The sequence below is a fragment of the Tupaia chinensis genome, unplaced genomic scaffold (genome assembly GCF_000334495.1).
Source record: "Tupaia chinensis unplaced genomic scaffold, TupChi_1.0 Scaffold141490_1, whole genome shotgun sequence".
Taxonomy (NCBI): Eukaryota; Metazoa; Chordata; class Mammalia; order Scandentia; family Tupaiidae; genus Tupaia; species Tupaia belangeri.
This window is the reverse complement of record NW_006201352.1, coordinates 2,431,358-2,453,359: the sequence shown is the minus strand read 5'-3', so window position 1 is coordinate 2,453,359 and position 22,002 is coordinate 2,431,358. Positions and strand designations below refer to the sequence as shown.

Sequence of the window (22,002 nt, the reverse complement as noted above, 5' to 3'; positions counted from 1 at the left end):
AAGTGAGAAATCGCCCCCCAGGGGGGATGGTCATGCCGCAATCCCTTCTCCTCCATTCTCCTCTCGGGATCTTGGGCACGCATGCACACGCGCCCGGCGTGAGTTTTAAGCCACCGGGTCCGGGACACGAACCGCGGTCGACTACGTGGGAGTCCAGCGACATAGCCATTACGCTAACTGCTGGTTCCCTTTCCCTTAATACTTTGAATGTATTTTCCCATTCTTTCCTTGCTCGCATTGTTTCCAATGAGAGGTCTGCTGTTAGGCTGATAGGATATCCTTTGTAGGTTACTTGCCGTTTCTCTCTTGCCAATCTTCGTATCTTGTCTTTCTATGTGGTTTTGGTCAGTCTGGTTATAATGTGTCTTGGAGAAGATCTTCTTGGGTTGATTCTATTTGGGGTCCTTTGTATTTCTTTGGACTGGATCTTTGAGTGCCTCTCTAGGTTTGAAAAGTTTTCTTGCAGGATTTCATGGAATAGATTATCAATGCCCTTATGAGTCTCTTTGCCTTCTGGGATACCACTTATCCCGATGTTCGGATATTTGATAGTATCTAGTATTTCTTGTATATTATTCTCATTTTTTGGCCACTTTCTCAGTCTTCATGGTGGATTTTTCTAGACCTGCAACTTTCTATTCTACATCTGCAATTCTATTCTCTGTATGATCAATTCTATTCTCTGTATGATCTAGTCTGCTTTTAATACTTTCAAGGGAGATTTTGACTTCCTGTATTATAGCCTTTGTCTCTAACAGGTCCATTTGATTCTTTTTGAAAGTACGTAATTCCTCTTTTAGATCTGCAAGAATTTCCTCACCTCCTGGAACTTGTCATCTCCTTTCTGCTTTCTCTTCTGCAGTTCATTGTCTCTCTTCTCTTCTATCTCTGTTAGCTTTGCCATTATGAATATTGTAAATTCTTTATCAAATGTTTCCATGATTTTCATTGAACTGTCTGTGAATAAAGTGGAGCTATTCTTTTTCCTTGGAGGAGAGGTATTTTCTTGCTTCCCCTTATTTCTTGTGGCCCTGTGGTGATTTCTAGTTATCTGATGAATGGTGTGTTTCTTCCTAAACTTGACGTTCAATCTGAGCGTTCAGGAGTGTGCAGAAAGAGGTGATCTGGAATCTCTTTGCCATTCCGTTTTGATTCCTTTGCACAGCAGATTCAGTAGATATTGAGAAATGTGTTAACCCTAATAGAATTTGTATGTTTGGCTATAGTTTCCTTAGATCCATCTAGAACCACAGTGAGTGGAGATTGAAGAGCAGAGAGATGAGATAAAAAAAAAAACGAAAAGGAAACAGAGAAAAAAGAGCAACCAAGAAACAGAGAAAAAAAGAAGAAGAAAACCTTAAAAAATATTTTTTTCTAAAAAGCATAAAAAAGAAAACTGTGCAGAAATTACTAGTTCTCAGGAGCCATTAAGGTATCTTCTTCTGAAGGCCTGCCCCTTGCCTCTCCTGGGTGGGAGGAGGAGACGGGGTTATTAACAAGATAAAGGTAAAGGAGGGGCTGAAAGCTGAGAAAATGCTTCACCTTAAAACATTTTATAAAGGAAAAACTACCAAAAAATAAGAAGACAGAGGCAGAGAGACAAAGATAGCAACAGAGACAGAGAGAAGGCTTGAGGGGCTTCCTACCACTCGAGTTTGTGGGCTGGAGTCTGAATTATCAGTAGAAAATCTTCATTTCTCTTTTTTCCCTGAAATTACTGGTTCTTAGGAGCCATGAAGGTGTCTTATTCTGAAGACCTGCCTCTTGCCTCTCCACTCGAGTTTGTGGGCTGGAGGCTAATTATCAGTAGAAAATCTTCATTTTTCTTTTTTCCCTGAAATCATTAGTTCTCAGGAGCCATGAAGATGTCTTTTTCTCTCGATTAAACTTTCTTTGCCAAACATTTCTCTTTGATTAGTAAATGCATCCAGCAGAAAGCAAATTAAACCAACCTGCTCTTTGAAAGGAGCCACCACTGGAACTGAAATCTTCATATGTACAATTATATTTCACCAGTGTTTTGTTAGCTCTCTTCTCCTGAAGTTTGGAAGCAAGATTCCTCTTTCCAGATCCATCTCTTCTTTCCACATAGTGGTACTTAGCTAGTGCCACTACTGACCTCTCTCCATCCCTAGCCCCATTCTTCTCAAAAGCGGGCACTATGTGATTAATGAGATTAAAGAAGGACCAGTGAGGCTTAGCTCAGTTCCCTCCTCTCTCTCTGGAAGCTAGCATGCCCACAGGAAGCCCCCATTCTTCATATAGTAAGAGCTTGTGTTGATGTCTGTTATGCATCTATTAATAGTTATATTTGTTTCCAAACCTGGGCAAGAAGGAAGGGGTGTGATTTATTGACTTCCTTGTACTCCCAATAACTTTTTAATCAGCTATCCAGTTGGTTTTGTTATGCATTTAAAGACCATTGCAGTGCATAGAACAAACTTCTATGAAATCAACATGTTTCAGGGGAAAAGGAACTTATTTGAATTACTCATTTAAAATAAAGTATTTAGCAGCATATTGTTTTGCAAATGAATTTTTATTACTTTAGGCAGCCTGAATATTTAATGAAGCCAGTCCTTAATGCCCCATAGAAATGCAAATCTGTCTCCTTTACCAGGAGTTTTTTAGACAAGGATTTAAACCCTCTCTAGAGACACATTCTCATGGCACTGGAATTAGCAAATTAAGCTTTCCAAAGAAGGAAAAAGGATTTTGGAGAACTCATTTTTTAATTTCCCTGTCCACCTACTTCTTGTAGCACATACGGAAATCTTTAAGCTTTCCCCCACATTTTAGACATGGATTTGCATAAATAAAACTTAAGCTATCCCTCAGGACCACCTAATTCCACCCTGCCTCCCCACAAGGGACTGGGCCTTACGGGACACTCCAACCACCAGGTACTCCAGAGAGGAAGATGGAGACCACCCTGAGGTATCAACAATGCAAACTCATGGCAGGCATATAATAAAGGAGACTGCTCGTCATTTCTTGGTCACCTTCCCATGAGTCTTGTTTCTTTGCTCAGGGACTTTCAGCTGGCTTGCCACAGACCTATCCATTGTCTATGGAGAAAGTCTACGTTGATCCCTGGCAGCCCTGGCCTCTGCAGTGTGTCTGCTCAACCTTTACAGCTTGGCTTAGTTTTCCACTTTTTTTTCAGCCGTGATCTATTTGGCCTCTCCCTAATCTCTATAGGAACTTCTGCATCAGGGCTTCTGGTCAGTCTGTTCCTTTCCATGGTACCAATGAACACAGGCAGGGCTTCAGGGCCTCCCTAAAAAGAGGAAACAGAGCTAAGAATTTTAGAAGCCAGGTCAGCTGCATCTCACAGGGCAGAAGAGCAGAAAAAAAAAAAAATCTACACAGACAGGGAGCTCTGGAGTTAGCCATGGGTTCCCTTGAGTATGCAGCCAAGACCTGCCCTGAGTGTGCAGAGAAAATTGTGCAGAGCCAGGGGAAGAAGTGATAATGCTTTTACATTATCTGCTGACCCTCTGCAATGGGACTTAATTAGAAAAGACCAAAGGCCGAAAGGACGTAATCCAGGACAGCAGACAACATAAATGCATCATCACAGAGACCAGACTGGAGCAAGGCACTTTCTGATGAGGGAGACCATCCCTGACTCTGGGATGAATTCCAAGGTATGGATCACCAGGCCTTCACAGTTAACTGAGATAATGATCTTTTTCAAATTAACAACCTCTAAACAAACCAGTCTCCAGTTAGCCATCATTACATAGGGTCTCACGACTATGAGAACACCCTAAGGTGTAGCATAACCTGTAGGACATGCGATCTCCTACCATGAGGAGAACACGTGCACAGATTCCTCCCAGCAGGGATATAAACCCAGAACCCAAACCAAACAGTGGCAACCCGTTTCAGGATTCCCTCCCTTCTTCTTAGGAGCTCTGATCTTCCTTCCACCTCCTTCAATAAACTCTCCACTTGCTATCCCGTCTACATGTCTGGATCTCTAATTCTTCCCAAACATGGGACAAAAACCTGGGTCTCACTACGAGTGCTGGGCCCAATCACCCCTGCACCCTCCATGTTACTGCATCAGAAGTACCCCAAAGGTTTATAGAGAAGAGCACTCAGTGGTCACATTGGGCTGGGGTAGCGATAATTCCCTCAGCCAGACTCATAAGCCTCATAATCCAGAGGATATTTGATTTAGTATGGTCTTGCCTCAGTGAAATGATTCCTAAGCTAAACTCTGCTCTGGTCCCACCTAAAAGACATTAAAAACATGACTAGAAAAGATCAACCTGTTTCCAAGGAACATAATTGCATCCCAAAACAAAGTTTAAGAATCAGGACCAGCAGTTGGCATGATGGCTATGTCGCTGGATTCCCATGTTGTTAACTACCGTTCGAGTCCCGGACCCAGTGGCTTAAACATATGCCAGGCACGTGTGCTTGCACACCCAAGATCCCAAGAGGAGAATGGAGGAGAAGGGATTGTAGCATGGCCATCCCTCCTGGGGGGTGATTTCTCGCTTTCTGTCTCTCTGTCTCTCTCTGTCTTTCTGGTGAGTATATGTGCCCTATAGCAAAAACCTCTCAAAAAAATAAATAAATAAAAAGAAAAGAAAAGAAAAGAAAAAGAATCATTACAGAAATACAAAATATCCAGGACCCAACAAGGTAAAATCCACAATGCCTGTAACTCAGAAATTACCAGGCGTCTGATGGTGGCACAGCAGTAAAATGTGATGCTTTGCTAGTCCTCAGTACACATCTTTGTACTCTGTTCTCCAAGGCCTGTTTGAAGTACCAACTCTTCAAGCCTTTGCATGCAGGTTCTCCCAGGCAGAGCAATTCTCCCCCTAGTCCGTAGACTACAGCCTTCTTTAGGCCACTTTGTGCCTCTTCTCTGCATCAGTGTTTCCTGAAGAGGAATCAGAGATGAAATCTGAGATTTTCAAACCAAGACTAGCATCCTTCAAGGGACACACGGATGGGGACAGAAGGGTTGTGCGTGGAGATTCTGGGGCAAACCTAGGCAGTCATTCTCTGCCAGGTTCAACTTAGTGCAAATATTTTTTCTCATACTATTTTGAAATACCTAACTATGAACATATGGCTATTAAAAATAGTTTATATAGCATAAAATAAAATTCCACAAACATTTTCAGGGGGGGGTTTATAATAAATTTTTTTTTTAATTTACTATTTTAACCACTTAAAGTGCAGTTCAGTGGTGCTAAATACATGCACTGTGTTGTGCAGCCCTCCCACCATCCGTCACCAGAACCTTTCCATCCTGCGAAACTGAAACTCTGTCCTCATTAAACCGTAGTTCCCCTCTCCACCGCCCCTCAGCCCATGGCTTTCTGCCTCTATGATTTGGGCTACACTAGGGACCTCATATAAGTAGAATCATATATGTTTCTGCTTTTGTGACTGGCTTATTTCATTTAACACAATGTTATCAAAGCTCATCGTGCTGCAGCGTGTGTCAGAATGTCCTTCCTTTTTAATGCCAGATAATATTCTGTTGCACTCCACTTTTGTTTACCTACTCATTCATCAATGAACACTTGGATTGTTTCCATCTTTTGGCTATTGTGAATAAAGTTCTATAAGATCTTAAAGATGAAACGAAAGACTTCAAAGAGGTAATGTGTTTGTGCAGGCTACATTTTGGCTGGTGCTTTAGCTCCCTGCACAGGGGAGAGGCATACACATTTAAGGTGAACTCCCTTTACGGACCCAGGTGGTGACGTCTAGCATATTTGAGAACATTGTACCTGTAGCAATGGTTTTGCAGGAAGTATTAGAGGCGGTACTAGCAGAGAAAAAACAGACTATGAAATGAACTACTCAGTTGAGTGAATGAGTGGAGTAAGTAGATTCACTCATCTATAATTTACTGAGCCCCGTGGGTGCTGGGCCCAAACCTGCCCAGCTTTAGGGGAACTCCTGTCCTAGTGAGTTCTGCCCTGAGAGACAGGCATGGAACTTGGGAAGCAAGGAGAGAAGTGAAGATGCTAGAGAATCTAGTTAGAAACTAGAGACCCGAAGGACAGAGTAGGTTTTCAGGAAGGTGGTGATGGGAGGGCCTTTCAGTCATAGCAAAGAACACCGACCACAGGCACAGAAACATGGTGTGTAGGGCACAGTGAGTGATTAGGAGTGGTTGAAGTCCTGGGTGTGTGAGTGGGAGGTGACAGAACAGATCAGATCTTTCCAGAGGTAGTTTGCCTGGGGTAGGAATGGGAACGGTCTTGGAGCCTGGATTAAGAAATTTGGATTATAACCTCTAGAAAATGGTGACCCTATGAAGGATTTTGAGCAGAATAGCAGTGAGATTTGATTTAGCCTGAGGCCGATAAATATGGAAGGAATGACAGCTAGGCCCCAAAGTCCCCATAGTCTTTATGAGCAGACTCCCTTGTTGCCATCAGTTGGTCCCTCCTGATAGCCAGTGCTTCTTCATGATAACCCTCTGAAAGGCTGCTCTCCCCCTTCCACTCTTGGGTTGGTCCCTCCCAGGTCCGAGGAGAATTACTGCGGGAGAGAGTGCAGCAGCTGGAGGCCCAGGAAGGACGCTTCGCCGAGTCGCTGGTTGCTCTGCAGTTCCAGAAGGCGGCCCGGGTGACAGAGACCCTGTCTGCATACACTGCCCTCCTCAGCATCCAGGACTTGCTCCTTGAGGAGCTGAGTGTGACGGAGACCCTCACCAAGTCAGCCTGCACTCAGATCCTGGAGTCACACAATCCGGTGAGAGCAGGGAGGGGTTGGCCGCCATCATCCCTTGGTCTTTCTGGCACTTGCCTGTTTCTTCCACCCTGGAATGGGCTACAATCACCTGTCCTGCCTTTGCCACAGGGTTGTGGTGAGGATTAGGCGAAGTGACTTATGTGAGAGCACTTTACACTCTCAATTCAAGAAGGCTCCATTTCAGTGCCTCTGAGAAGCACGCTTCTGAATGTTAACATCTCCGAAACTGGCATGCATCTTCTAAGCAATGACTTGTGTCACGGTGCAGTTCGCAGTATTGTGTCTTTCATAGTGCCACACAAAGCAGTAGTATATCTTTTAATTAATGGCCTCCTAAATATGAAGACAGGTTAGATTATTTATTATGTTCATAATTGTAGTTATCACCATTATTCTTAGATGCTGCTTTTTTTCCCCAAATTGCAAGAATTATATCTATAAAACAAAAGACGTGGTAATAACTCTTTTGATGACTAGTAGTCTTAGGTCCCTTATGTGTTGATTTTAGCATTTTACATATTACCAATTATTATAAGAATTACTTACAGTGAGGAAAAAGCACCTCATACTTACAGAGCACCTAGTCTGGGACAGGCAAGCAATATTAAGATGTGAATGACATGCTCTTATGTAAGCATGAGTAATTCTTTACCTAATTATACTTCTTAAGATTATCATTTAAGCATGGTTAATAATAAGTTGCAATTTTATGCTGCTTTACAATTATGCTCTTTGCTGTACATTAATTAATTATTGAGCCATGCTGTGAGGTGGGTACTGTTATTTTGCTCAGTTCTCAGAGAAAGAAATTAAGATTTAGTACATGGCTCTTTGTGCAGAGCACATGGCTAATAAATGAAAGGTGCCACAAATTGATCTTTTTTTTTTTTTTACTTTGATCTATGAACTTACATTCTTACATTCATAGACTGTATCAGTTGAGATAGCCAAAACAAGTTATCATACTTCCTTTGAAAAGTAGCCGGACAGCATGGTTTGAGTTCCAGACATGGCTGCTTTCAAAACATACCAGGCACGTGTGTATCCATGTCCCAAATCCCAAAAGGAGAATGGAAGAGAAGGGATTGTGGTATGCCATTTCTCACTTTCCCTCTCTCTTTCTGTCTGTGTCTCTCATCATAGTGGGACATTTCAGCACATGTCTTTGAGTGGTTGATTGGTTAATCAAATGAAATACAAATTGACATGCATGTAGTAGGGCATGTAAGATGGATTTATTTATTTTTAATATTTTTTAAATTTTTTTCATAGGATACATACACTCACTGGAGAGACAGAGAGAGAGGAAAAGTGAGAAATGACCCCTCAAGGGGATGGCTATGCCTCAATCCCTTCTCCTCCAGTGTCTTCAATCCCTTCTCCTCCAGTGTCCTCAGTTCCTTCTCCTCCAGTGTCCTCTCAGGGTTCTGGGCATTCACATACATGTGTCAGAGTGTTTTTTAAGCCACCAGGTCCAGCGCCTTAACTACCAAGCCACCTGTTGGTTTTAATGTACATATACAGAATCTCACAGTCAATTCTTAATTCTTTAGCACACACTAAAGAACATATTTTACACAAAATCATTGACTCTATAATGTCATTTGATCACCTTTTGACAATGGTAATTATGTTTAAATCAGTTCTTAAAAGGTACAGTAGTCTCCCCTAATCTGTGGGAGAGTATCTTCCTAAACCCCCAATGAATACCTGAAACTACAGAATCCTATTTAAACTGCTTTTTGTTTTGTTTTTTAATCTGAAAGGTGAGATGGCTATTAAGTGACTAACGGACAGGAAGTGTTACCAGACAGATAGCATTACCGAGTGTCTACTCTGGACGAGGGATGTTTCACGTCTTAGGCAAGACAGGCCAGAACAATGCAAGGTCTCATTATGTTACTCAGAATGGCAAGTGAGGTAAAGCTTATGAATTGTTCATTTCTGGAGTTTTCTATTTAATATTTTAGACCATAGCTGATTGCGGGTAACTGAAACTACAGAAACTAAAGCCATGGAAAGAGAAACCACAGATAAGAAAAGACTACTGGAATTACAAATGTCCAACTTTGGACTTCGAAAATTTTAAATCAAGCTTATGAATAATTCATGGTCCAAAGAAATCATAATGGAAATTTAAAAATACATAGAAAAGAAAAATAATGTAACTAGGACATATCTAAATGTGTGAAATTCAGCTAGAATAGTTGTGCAGAGAAAATTATGCCCTAAACTTATATCAATCAGAAAAGAAGAGTGCACCAGAGGTGGCATGGAGGTTAAGGTGGCTGGATCCCACATGCCAACTGTGTAGTTTGAATCCCAGACTTGGCAGCTTGGAAATCATGCCAGGCATGCGTGCATGTGTGCCCCAAATCCTGAGAAGACTAGAAGAGAAGGGACTGTGGCATGGCCCTCCCCACTGGGGGGTGATCTCTCACTTTTCCTTTCTCTCTCTCTCTGTGTGTCTCTCTTTGGTAAGCATATATGCCTTATAGCAAGAACTAAAAATTAAAGAGAGAGAGCGAAAAGTACAGAAGAAAGGCTCATAATAATTAAGATCATATGAAAAGTTAGGGCAGAAACAACAACTAATTAACCTGTAGAAAATAGAAGAAAGAAACAGCATAAATAAAACAAATATCACAGCATAAATAAAAACAAAACTACCATATGCAGAGACAATAAAGTGAAAACTTGAATGTGTTGGAAATTAATCTAATAAAATATACAAATCTCTGACCAAACTGACCATTAAGGAAATAATTCTTGAATAATGTCAAGAAAATAAAAAGCAATAACATAACAATGGATGCAGTAGTTTTAAAAAAAATAAGAGAATGCAGTCAGCAGCTTTATATAGGTGTATTTGAAAGATGAGCAGTTTTATGTAGGTAAATTTGAGAGCTAACATGAAATGGGAAATTTTCTACAACAATATAAATCATGAAAATTGACTCAAATAGACAAAAAGTCTGTGGAGTCCAGGTTCCATGAAAGTTGGTTCAGTATCTTAAAGTCTCCCAACACACATATAAAAGCACTCAACCTCAATAGCTTTATAAGTCAGCTTCACCAACTTTATTTTGTTAATCTCATATATAACTATTTTCTGGTGTTAGAAAAAGAGAGAATATGTGTGAACTCATTTTATGACTGAATAACCTTGACACCAAAACCAGGTATGAATGGTACCAGAAAGAACAATCGCAATTCAATCTTACTTTGGATAGAGACATACAATTTGTAAACAAAATATTATGAACATAATCTATAAAAAATTAATATGTCATAGTTAGATTGGGTTTCTCCCAGGACTATACAATTGGTTCAAGTTTACAACATCCATTTAGAAATTCATCTAACTAACAGATTAAAGGAGCAAAAAACCTGATATGCTCATTTCAGGACATATAGAATAAATATTTTATTGAGTTTAACACTCATTCAAGATACAAGTCCTCAGCAAATTGAAAACAGGAGGAATCCTCAACAGAGCCCTTAGCCAAAACCCACACTTACAGCTGGTTAGTATGGAGGTGGTCTGCTGCCCTGAATTCCAGATGGAAGAGGTGAGGCGGGTCTGGGGAAGCCCGGAATCTGAGAGGGCTTGCCCATTATCTTTACTGATTCCAAAGAGCACACCAGAAGGTCCAGCAGGGCCAGACGCGAGTTTGCTTATGCTCCACTAACGGCCACGTGGAGAATGCCTGTGCTGTCCTGAGCATAGGCTCGGTTACCTACGGTAAGAAGAAAGCATTCATGAGCCAATTAAAGACCAACGCAGATTCCTGGTCACCAAGATAGGGGTGCGGTTTGTACATACCTTGCTTGAAGGTTACAATAAAAGGTCATCTTATCAATTAACAAGAGTCAGCAGAGGATGTTTAGGGTTTAGTGCTCCTAATCTTGTGATATTAATGTGGGAGGAATGTGTAGACCTCTGAAAAGGACCCTGCTGTAGGCCACTTTCATGAGGTGAAGGAAATGATCAGGAGATGTTCATGGGCCCAGCTAGACTAGCAGCTGGGTCTCAGGGAGATAGGGCAAAGAGCGAGGGGGAAGGAGAGCTCAAGGTATGGAGCCTCCCCTTAGAGCTTTCAGAAGGAAGGGCAGGTCCAAGGTCAGGGAGTGAACCACGAGCAGAGCGAGACACTAGGAGCCTCTGGCTTTCAGTTCAGAAGAGAAGGGACTGTGGCATGGCCCTCCCCACTGGGGGGTGGGGGGTGATCTTTCACTTTTTCTTTCTCTCTCTCTCTCTCACTACCCATTGTAAGTGCCCAAGAAACATCCTCAGCCTTAAGATACCTAATGATACTTTTTACTTGAGAATATGATTTCCTTTAGTAATTGGGGAAATACAACACTTACATTTTCCATTTTATCTTTTGAGTAACATCATAGTGTCCTATTTCTAGCTGGTTTAGAAGAGTCAATGTGTCTCGAATTGGGAGCAACTGAAAATAAATCAGATGATATTCTACTGTTAAATTGGTGGAAAGGCAATGATTATCATGCACTATTTTCTTCCTTTGAATTGGAGGAAAGACAAGCATGTTGTTTTGCTCCAGATACTCGACTTTCACTCTGCAATTTGATCATTCTGTGTAAACCAGTTTTCTATTGGAAATGGGCTTTTAAGCTGTTAAACATCCAGGAGAATTAAAAAAGCATGAAATGAGATGCTTTAGAAGAAAAGACTCCTACGAAAACTGTATTAAGTTTACCTCATTTGATGGAAGATTTAGACTCATTCTATAAAATCGGAACATATGCAAGGCCTAATTGGATCATGGGGCCACCTTGCAATGATGGACAAATTTAAATAGAGTGAACTTCCTCCTAACAGATAATGTGACCCCAGACTAACTGTATCCACTGAATTTGCATTTCAGGTTAAATTGCCGTGCATCCACTTTCCCAAGGCTGGCCCAGGCATCTTCCTCCATTCTTCTCTCTGCCTTCCTGCCCGCCTGCCTCTAGGCATCCCATCTATTGATTCTGCCTGAGTTTTCTCACTTCCAACCTCTGCCACCCAGCTTCACTGCTCTGATTATCCAGACCTGAAAAACAGAAATAACATGAATGCGAGCTAACAGTGGTTGAGATCTCATTCTACCAGGGCATTGTGTTAAGTGTTTAAACCTTATCTCCAACCCATGGCATTTTATATCTACTCTGCAGACGAAGTTGCTGAGGCTTAGGAAGGTTAAGGCATTCACCAAGCTCCCACAGTTGGAAAGCAGACTGGAGACCTCTGTTTCTAAAGCTCATGCCCTCAGCTTAATGCCAGTGTCTACCTCTCTCCTTCACTCTGATCTAGTCTCCCTTCCACACTGTTACCAAAGGAATGTTTCTGAAGAATAAAAGCACTTGTTCACTGCCCATCTCCCAGCCCCATATTTTAAAATCTCACCTCCAACCACTCCACCCTTGGGTTCTGTGTTCTAGCCCTGGACCTTCTCGCTGCTCCCTGAGCACTTGAGACACATTCAAGTGTCCATCCTTTGAGGGACAACTACCTAGAATGCTTCTGCTGCACCTCCTTTCACACACCTGTCTGTGTTCTAAGACAAGCCCAAATGTTGCTCCCCTCTGAAGCCAACCATGGATTCCTTAGGGCAGGGTTGGTCATCTCAGTTCAGTTTGTGCTTCTATAACCTTCCATCTCTAATCTTTGTGATAGCACATTTAACTGGGCTTGCATAGCTATATCCCTACTAGACTGAGTTTTCAGAATCTAGGAGCCGCGTCTCATTCACCTCAAAATACCTCATGCCCAATAAAAGGCTTAGAATTCTATTGATCTACCTACTTACCTACCTGTGTACCAACTAACCTATTTTTTTATCCATTCATTCATCCATCCATCCATTCATCCACCTACCATCATCGTCATCATCTGTCTGTCTGTTTGTTCATTCATCAGATATCTTTGAACTGCCTTATTGAGGCAATAGAGCTGAGAGATGGCAATAGAGCAGAATCAGAGAAACTTGAAATCACTCCTGCCTGTGCCTTTTGCCCAGCTCTGTGATTTCAGACTTAACTTATCCTTTTTTTTATTACCTCAGGTACTTTTCTATTGAATGCTATAGATTCCTACCTTGTGTTATTTCGTAAAAATTAAATAAACTAATTTGCATAAAAATACTCTGAGTGAAATCCAGCACAGAATAGGCATTTAGTAAATGCTAACTGCCATGATTATCACTATCACCATCATTATGACTACCATCACGTCTACCATGAACCAGGGCTGTGATCGCTGCTGGGGAAAAATAAACACGTCAGTTACAGTCCCAGAGTCCCTCACCTCAGCATTTGAATCCAGTGAGAGGAACCAGCAGATGACGTAATAGTTAATGTCGCTGAACTCCCACGTAGTCGACCACAGTTCAGATCTTGGACCTGGCAGCGTAAAACTCACACCAGGTGAATGTGCATGCGTGCCCAAAATCCTGAAAGGAGAATGGAGGAGAAGGGAGTGTGGTGTGGCCCTCCCCGGTGAGGGGCGGATTTCTTGTTTTCTTGTCTCTCTGTCTGTCACGCTCTCTCTGGCAAGCTCTATAGCAAAAATATCTCTCCTCCCCCCAAAAAAAGTCCCTTGAGGAAAGCAGTCATTAAGGAAGACAGTTTTAGAACTGTTTTGAATTCCAGTTGTGCTAAGAGGCAGGCAGGTGTTCAGGGTGTGGTGGGGGTTGGGGACAGGACTAAAATTCTGGGAGAATTTGCCATCAGCAGATCATTACTACAGGACACATTCCCACCTGATGTGTGTTCCAGATGAGCTCAGCTAGTACTCAGAAAGCCAGCTCTGTGCTCCACTGCTTTCCCTGGTGACACTGACAGATTTGGGTTCGAGACTTCCTTCCCTACACAGTGGGCTGGGGGTGGGCTGGTGCTGACCTCCATAGAAATGTGGCCTCTGATTCAGGCTCCTGGCCTTGCTTACAGCTTGTCAGAACACAGTGTTGGAAACTGTGTTGGGCTGTGTTTCCATTGAGGGTGCCGTGACTCGAGGGATGATCTAAAGCATAAATCTCAGCGTGTTAGCAGCCCTAATCTGTATCTTTCAGAGGCTTCTTTCAAAACCCTTTTGACAATTTGATGCAAACTTTGGCACCTCTGCAGAAAGGCAAACCATTTTGTACTTATTTTAGGAAGATCAAGAACCACCATCCCTGATTCTTCTACTGCCTTTTAGGGTTAAACTCTATCCTCTCCCTTCACTTCCATTTACTGTACTGGCTCATCTGGTGAATAATGAGTTAAATATGTTGCGTTTTCCACGGCCTGAGACTCTCCTGCCTATTCCACCTACTTACCTAAGGTGACTGTGGACGGTCACCTGTGCTGGGATGATCTAATTCTGGCAGCACAAGGATGCAGATTTCTTCTGTTTGGCTGAGAAGCTGGATAGCCCAGTAGTTAACATAGACCCCAGAGCCAACTTGCTTGGCCAAACATTCTGGCTCTTTCGCTTAGTAGTTGCATCACTTGGCAAATTACTTTAACTCTCTCTGCCTCAATTTCCTCATTTATAATAAAGAGAAATAAAAGTTTGTATTCTGAAGTGTTATGATGATTTAATCTAATTAAAATATGTGAGCACTTAGAACAGAGCCTGGTGTGCTGTAATTATCATTGGTATTAGCCATGATGCTGTGTCCCACCGTGCTTTCAAATGTGGTGGCTGCATGCAGGTGCTCCACAATGTGCTAGGGACAGGTGCCAGCTGCCAAGCATGGTGCAGATGGGGAGAGGGAAACACAACCCTGCCCTCAGAAACTCACACTCTAGCAAAAACAACCAAACAAAAAACACAGGGTAGTGATTTCTGGTTACTGGGAAAAATCGGACAGGAGTGGCAAGTGGGCATGTCAGATGAGGGCAGTGCAGTCATAATCCATAGTCTGGCATGGCCAGATGCAGGAGTCAGGCAGGACCAGGTCTTGCCAGGCTTCCAGTGCCATGCTGTGGAGATCAGAAATTGTCCTGCAGTCTACCTGCCTTTTGCGGTGGGACTCACCACCTGCCCTCTCTGAGTGCAGGATCTCCAGGAGTTGGAAAGGAAGCTGGAGGACCAGCTGGCCCAGCAGGAGGCAGCCCAGCAGCAGCAGGCCCTAGAGAGCTGGCAGCAGTGGGTGGCCGATGGGCCTGGGCTGCTGAATGAGCCTGGAGAGATGGAACCTGAAAGGCAGATCTCTGCGGTCCTGCGGCAAGCCCTGAGCAAGGGACAGAAGTTACTGGAGCAACATGAGCAAAGGTAGGCCACGTGCCCCATGCCCTGGGTGGTATCTATTCCCCCTGCAGGCCTGGGGAACCTGCTTCTCCAACTCAGTAGGCATCACCACCTGGGCTCTCTCTTATCTAAGCGATCACCCCAGTGCTCAGGCATGATCTGCTAGCTTTGGAGCATATTTATTTGCCGATACCGTTCTCTCTACATGTTTTTTTTTTTTAATTTTAATTATAATTAAACTTTTATGAAACATTACATTTAAAAACGTTTTATTTTTAATTAATTGCAGACTTACAGTTGAAAAATAGTAGAGAGAAGTCCCTGGACACTTCATCCAATTTTCACCAGTTGGCAACATCTTACATAATCTTAGCCCATGATCAAAACCAGGGATTAGGGACCAGCAGTTGGAGTAATGGCTATGTCGCTGTACTCCCATATAGCCCACTGTGGTTCAAGTCCCAGACCTGGTAGCTCAAACTCACGCCAGGCGCGTATGCATGCATGCCCAACATCCAAGAGGAGAATGGAGGAGAAAGGATTGCGGTGTGGCCATCTCCCCTTGGGGGATGATTTCTCACTTTCTGTCTCTCTGGCTAGCCCATGCATCCTGTAGAAAAAACCTCTCCAAATAAATAAATAAAAACAAAAAAACAGAGATTGGTATTGGCACAAGACAATGAACCCTTTCAATAGCTTATAGGACTTATTCATATTTCACATAAACATAGTACTTTTATCTTAAATAATTATTTTATTTAATTTTATTCACCATTATTATTATTATTTTAATTAGAGAAATAGAGAAAGAGAGAAAGCAAGCTGCTGGGTCCAGGACTCAAACTATGGTCAACCATGTGGGAATCCAGCACCTCAACCACCACACCACCTGCCAGCGCCCATAGTACTTTTTTTTTTATTAACTTTTTAAATATGATTACTTATTTACTTTTATTCATTTATTATTATTCTTACATTTGACTTAGGGAGAACAGTGAGAAGCAAGTCACCAACTGCAGGATTTGAACCATGGTTGGCCATATGAGAGTCCAGCACTTTAACCACCATGCCACCTGCTTGCTCAACATTGTATTTTAATTATTGCTTTTATAACATTTCAAAACAAAACCCCAATCCTCAAGTTTCTTCTTTGAATTCTTTTTCAACTAATATTAGAAATTAACCTTTGCCTGTGGCATTAAGAACTTTAACAGCTTCATAATTTTCCACCATGAATGTAATATTAATGTGGAAATGACAGGATGCAAACACACAAATTAATTGGAAATAGACCAAATTTTAATGAATGTGATTTCTGGATGATGAATTTACAGGTGATTTTAATTTATTTGATATACTTTTCTGTGTAAACACAAATCAAAATGCAATTTGTTCCACTGAAATCATTGCCTAAGGGGGACTGAAGCTGTGTGGTCAGGGGGAAGTTCTTGGGGGTGTTGATTTGATTGAGGCTAAGACTTGAGGGCATGTAATATTTATGTGCTCCCTGGAAGAGATCACTTGTGATCAAGTTTTTGTTTTGAGTTGTGCCTGAGGAGGGTTGGTTTAATATGGGGTAGATCCATGATGCCAGCAGTTGTTGGCTAAGTTGGAAGTTAGGAAACCTTATGTGAAAAGGTGCCACCTGGACTTGTGACCAGAGCCAGGACCACTTTTGGTTTGCTTCAATGCAAAGACACACGGTAGCTGCAGACTCAGAGCGTGGTCTTCCTAATCACGGCTGTGAGGACCGAAGCAGAGTCTCAAAGTGAGACCATGGCTCAGCCTGCCCAGCTATAGAGAAGCCTCCCTTGGCTCACCTTGAAGAGCCCTCCTTCCTAGTGAATCCTCTCTGTTAGGGTATGTTAGAAGGAGTCTAGGCAAGTAGACATCCTCTTTGGCCAACTCTTTGTATGGATCTTAAAAAAAAAAATCACATGTGTTAGACTGGTGATTCTTTGTTATCTAACTAGACTGTCCTCTCATAATATCACTTTAAAAGAGAACTGACTCACGTGGATTTTATGCTCACTCTAGTTTGAGAGAGGAGCAACAGAACAGTGTCATCTTGGAAGATTTGCTAGAAAATATGGAAATGGACACCTTTGTGGCCCTGTGCAGCCAGGTAAGGAAGTGTTTGCCGTGTGCTGAGCCTGCCCTTGCCTGCACGTCCCTGCACCTTTTCTTGGAATCCATGTTTTCTAACCAGTTGGGTGGAGATGACAAAGCCAGCCTCGGGAACTGCAGAGTAGACTTGTGACAAGGCCCTGGCCCGGGACCCAGCAAGCAGAGGGTGCCCAGTCAGGGTAATGGCAGCAACTACGGTAAGGTTACTGCCCTAGTAGTTTCCTTTCTATGATCAACAGGCACTCAGACATTCTTCTTTTTTATTTTTTCCTGCATTTTATTTACATTTTAAGAATAACTTTAATCTCAAAATTACATATCCATACACTTATTTCCTCTTTATTGACTTCATTTAAACTTAAAGACATGGTTTGTTAAATAAAACTGTAAACAAATATTTACCATGTCTATTACATATAGCACACAGGAAAAGCTTTTAACAGAAACTCCTCAGTACACCCCCCAACATTTTTTTTTTGAGAGATTTTTTTACTATAGGGCGCGTGCGTTTGCTAGACAGACAGAGAGAGACAGAGAGACAGAAAGCGAGAAATCACCCCCCAGGGGTGATGGCCACGCTGCAATCCCTTCTCCTCCATTCTCCTCTCGGGATCCTGGGCATGCACGCACACGTGCCCGGCATGAGTTTAAGCCACCGGGTCAGGGACTTGAACCGCGGTCGACTACGTGGGAGTCCAGCGACATAGCCATTACGCTAACTGCTGGTCCCTATCCCCCAACACTTTTAAAATTATAACTACACGTATTAAAACAATCCTGGACATAGTATCAACACGACTTCAAAAATGTACAGTTTGCGACAGTATTCATTATACCTGCTATCTTAATTTCAACTGCAGCTGTTTCACTAAGCAAGATGGATACATCATACCATTTCTGTTTTTCCTTCTGGAGATGTTTTGCTTTTCAGAAACACACATGCTTGCACCACTGCCGTCCGACACTTCTCACCATGCTTTCATCTTGAAAACTCCAATTCCACTTAGAGTACTCCAGGCTCACATTTAAATGACAGCGTCTTAACAAGAGAAAAAAACCTGTGCTGCATTTTCCCTCTTGTTACCTGAAAATATAATGGGTATACAGATATTAAATATAGTCTTAAAAATGTCCAGTCATGTTTACCAGCGGGAATTCTTTTACTTAATGTGTGGGTGTTTGCATTGTGATATTTAATCAAGACATTTAAATGAGTAGAAGATGGTTGATTTAAGACAAATTTGAGATCTGCTAAAATTAATTGTTGTATATTTACCTTTCTGGCTGTGGAAGCTTCATATTTTCCTTGGACATCATTAGACGTTGTAGCTCTTGAAGGACAACCTCAATGCTGTAAGAGTTTTGCCAGTTTGCTAACACTGGTATTCTCTGTGCATCCACCATCCCACTGGAATTATTTATTCTATTCATATTAATTTTTGTTACAAATCTAACTGATGGAGGAGCTTCTGGGTATTTAGGTCCATATTTTACTTTTGGGCTACATATTCTGTTTTCATAATCCGTCCTCGGTAGCCCGATAATCATGCCTGTCCACCTTGTGTCGTATCTTCATCATCTGCAAGGCCCCAGCTAACTGTACCATCACCTACTTCTTTTTGTCCTCCTTAAAGTTCTTCCAACAGGTGAAAATTACAAGGAACTTTAATTCCTGTGGAGACAGTCATCTTCTCCTGCAGCTTCCTTACTTTAAATATTTTATATACAAAGAGTTGGTTCCACCAAGAACAGAATTGGTAAGAGAAAATGGGGCCAGAGCAAAAGGCCGATGAGGTTGAACCCCATGTTTCAGCATTCTGAGTTAGATGGTTGACATTCCTTTTCCACAGCCAGGGTTATAATGCTCCCTTCTGAGACAGAGCCCCAAGGCTGTGTGCTCAAAGCCATATGAAGAGCATTTACCCAACTTGTGCTAAATTGTGTTTGATATACACACCAAGTTGGCTTCCTGTGCTCCTTAGTGACTGTGAGAACTAGGAAACGTGACTACAGGCACTCAGACATTCTTCTTTTTTATTTTTTCCTGCATTTTATTTACATTTTAAGAATAACTTTAATCTCAAAATTACATATCCATACACTTATTTCCTCTTTATTGACTTCATTTAAACTTAAAGACATGGTTTGTTAAATAAAACTGTAAACAAATATTTACCATGTCTATTACATATAGCACACAGGAAAAGCTTTTAACAGAAACTCCTCAGTACACCCCCCAACATTTTTTTTTTGAGAGATTTTTTTACTATAGGGCGCGTGCGTTTGCTAGACAGACAGAGAGAGACAGAGAGACAGAAAGCGAGAAATCACCCCCCAGGGGTGATGGCCACGCTGCAATCCCTTCTCCTCCATTCTCCTCTCGGGATCCTGGGCATGCACGCACACGTGCCCGGCATGAGTTTAAGCCACCGGGTCAGGGACTTGAACCGCGGTCGACTACGTGGGAGTCCAGCGACATAGCCATTACGCTAACTGCTGGTCCCTATCCCCCAACACTTTTAAAATTATAACTACACGTATTAAAACAATCCTGGACATAGTATCAACACGACTTCAAAAATGTACAGTTTGCGACAGTATTCATTATACCTGCTATCTTAATTTCAACTGCAGCTGTTTCACTAAGCAAGATGGATACATCATACCATTTCTGTTTTTCCTTCTGGAGATGTTTTGCTTTTCAGAAACACACATGCTTGCACCACTGCCGTCCGACACTTCTCACCATGCTTTCATCTTGAAAACTCCAATTCCACTTAGAGTACTCCAGGCTCACATTTAAATGACAGCGTCTTAACAAGAGAAAAAAACCTGTGCTGCATTTTCCCTCTTGTTACCTGAAAATATAATGGGTATACAGATATTAAATATAGTCTTAAAAATGTCCAGTCATGTTTACCAGCGGGAATTCTTTTACTTAATGTGTGGGTGTTTGCATTGTGATATTTAATCAAGACATTTAAATGAGTAGAAGATGGTTGATTTAAGACAAATTTGAGATCTGCTAAAATTAATTGTTGTATATTTACCTTTCTGGCTGTGGAAGCTTCATATTTTCCTTGGACATCATTAGACGTTGTAGCTCTTGAAGGACAACCTCAATGCTGTAAGAGTTTTGCCAGTTTGCTAACACTGGTATTCTCTGTGCATCCACCATCCCACTGGAATTATTTATTCTATTCATATTAATTTTTGTTACAAATCTAACTGATGGAGGAGCTTCTGGGTATTTAGGTCCATATTTTACTTTTGGGCTACATATTCTGTTTTCATAATCCGTCCTCGGTAGCCCGATAATCATGCCTGTCCACCTTGTGTCGTATCTTCATCATCTGCAAGGCCCCAGCTAACTGTACCATCACCTACTTCTTTTTGTCCTCCTTAAAGTTCTTCCAACAGGTGAAAATTACAAGGAACTTTAATTCCTGTGGAGACAGTCATCTTCTCCTGCAGCTTCCTTACTTTAAATATTTTATATACAAAGAGTTGGTTCCACCAAGAACAGAATTGGTAAGAGAAAATGGGGCCAGAGCAAAAGGCCGATGAGGTTGAACCCCATGTTTCAGCATTCTGAGTTAGATGGTTGACATTCCTTTTCCACAGCCAGGGTTATAATGCTCCCTTCTGAGACAGAGCCCCAAGGCTGTGTGCTCAAAGCCATATGAAGAGCATTTACCCAACTTGTGCTAAATTGTGTTTGATATACACACCAAGTTGGCTTCCTGTGCTCCTTAGTGACTGTGAGAACTAGGAAACGTGACTTCTTCTTTTTTTTTTTGGAGAGGTTTTTTCTATAGGGCATGTATGCTCGCCGGACAGAGAGAGAGAGAGAAAGCGAGAAATCACCCCCAGGGCGGATGGCCACGCCACAATCCCTTCTCCTCCGTTCTCCTCTTGGGATCTTGGGCACGCATGCCATGGGCCCAGCGTGAGTTTAAGCCACCAGGTCCGGAACTCAAACTGCAGTCGACCACATGGAAGTCCAGTGACATAGACATTACACTAACTGCTGGTCCCAGGAAACATGACTTCTGACCATGGTTTACGCTGATCTCAAGTAATCTGGAGATAGGTGCTTGCGGACTCAGCTTCAGGAAGTCAGTGATTAGGGTCATGTTCTGTGATTCTTTTCCCCGTTCCTTCTTACAGCTCCAGCTGCATGCCTGTGTTTGAGCAAGAAGAAAAGAGCTGGGAAACAGTCTCTCCAGCTGTCTTTACTTTTTAATTTTCTTCAGTGAATCTTTTTTTTAATTGTGATTTCTGGTTTACATGTAATTGTACATCTCAGTGGGGTACAGAATGGCTTTTCAAGGCACGCTAACAGTATATAATATAGACTTAGTCATCTTCTTCAGCATCGAACGTTACATTATGTTGCATAGATGTTTTTATTCTTAGAAGTACATACTGAATTGCCAGTGTCATTTTTTGCTCCGTGTGGCACACAGTTCCATCACCGATTTCATGTGTTTACATGTATTCTTTTTTTTTAATTTTTATTATCATCATAATCGTCTTTATATTACATTGGATTACATATAACTTTACATTGACTTCCATTGCTTTTTCAAAAGGGAATGCCATGCATGTCAGTCAATACAGAGACATCAATCTCCCCGCTTTATCATTCAAAGTCTTTTCCATGCATTTCCCAATAATTATTATTATTATAATTTTTTAAAACAGTCAATCACTATTTCTCATTTTGCTTGTTAAAAGACTTCACCCATCATGAAATACTTCCCAGACCAGTCCAGTTGAGAATACTATACACGTCATCTTCAACAGATAATAAACCATATCTGTTTCTCACTAACATCCCCTCTATTGTTCACTTGCTATCTTTCTCTATCCTCTTCTCTTTTTTTTTT

At 41.8% G+C, this 22,002-nt stretch overlaps 1 protein-coding gene across 1 annotated transcript in view; it reads left to right on the top strand.

Moving 5' to 3' along the window:
* Positions 1 to 22,002, top strand: part of EVC2 (EvC ciliary complex subunit 2) — a 209,103-nt gene that overhangs the window by 177,886 nt on the left and 9,215 nt on the right. Inside the window, exons 17-19 of the mRNA XM_006163194.3 lie at positions 6,511 to 6,738; positions 14,793 to 15,007; positions 17,021 to 17,108. Coding sequence (XP_006163256.1) covers positions 6,511 to 6,738; positions 14,793 to 15,007; positions 17,021 to 17,108 — 531 coding nt within the window. The remainder of the gene's footprint in view (positions 1 to 6,510; positions 6,739 to 14,792; positions 15,008 to 17,020; positions 17,109 to 22,002) is intronic.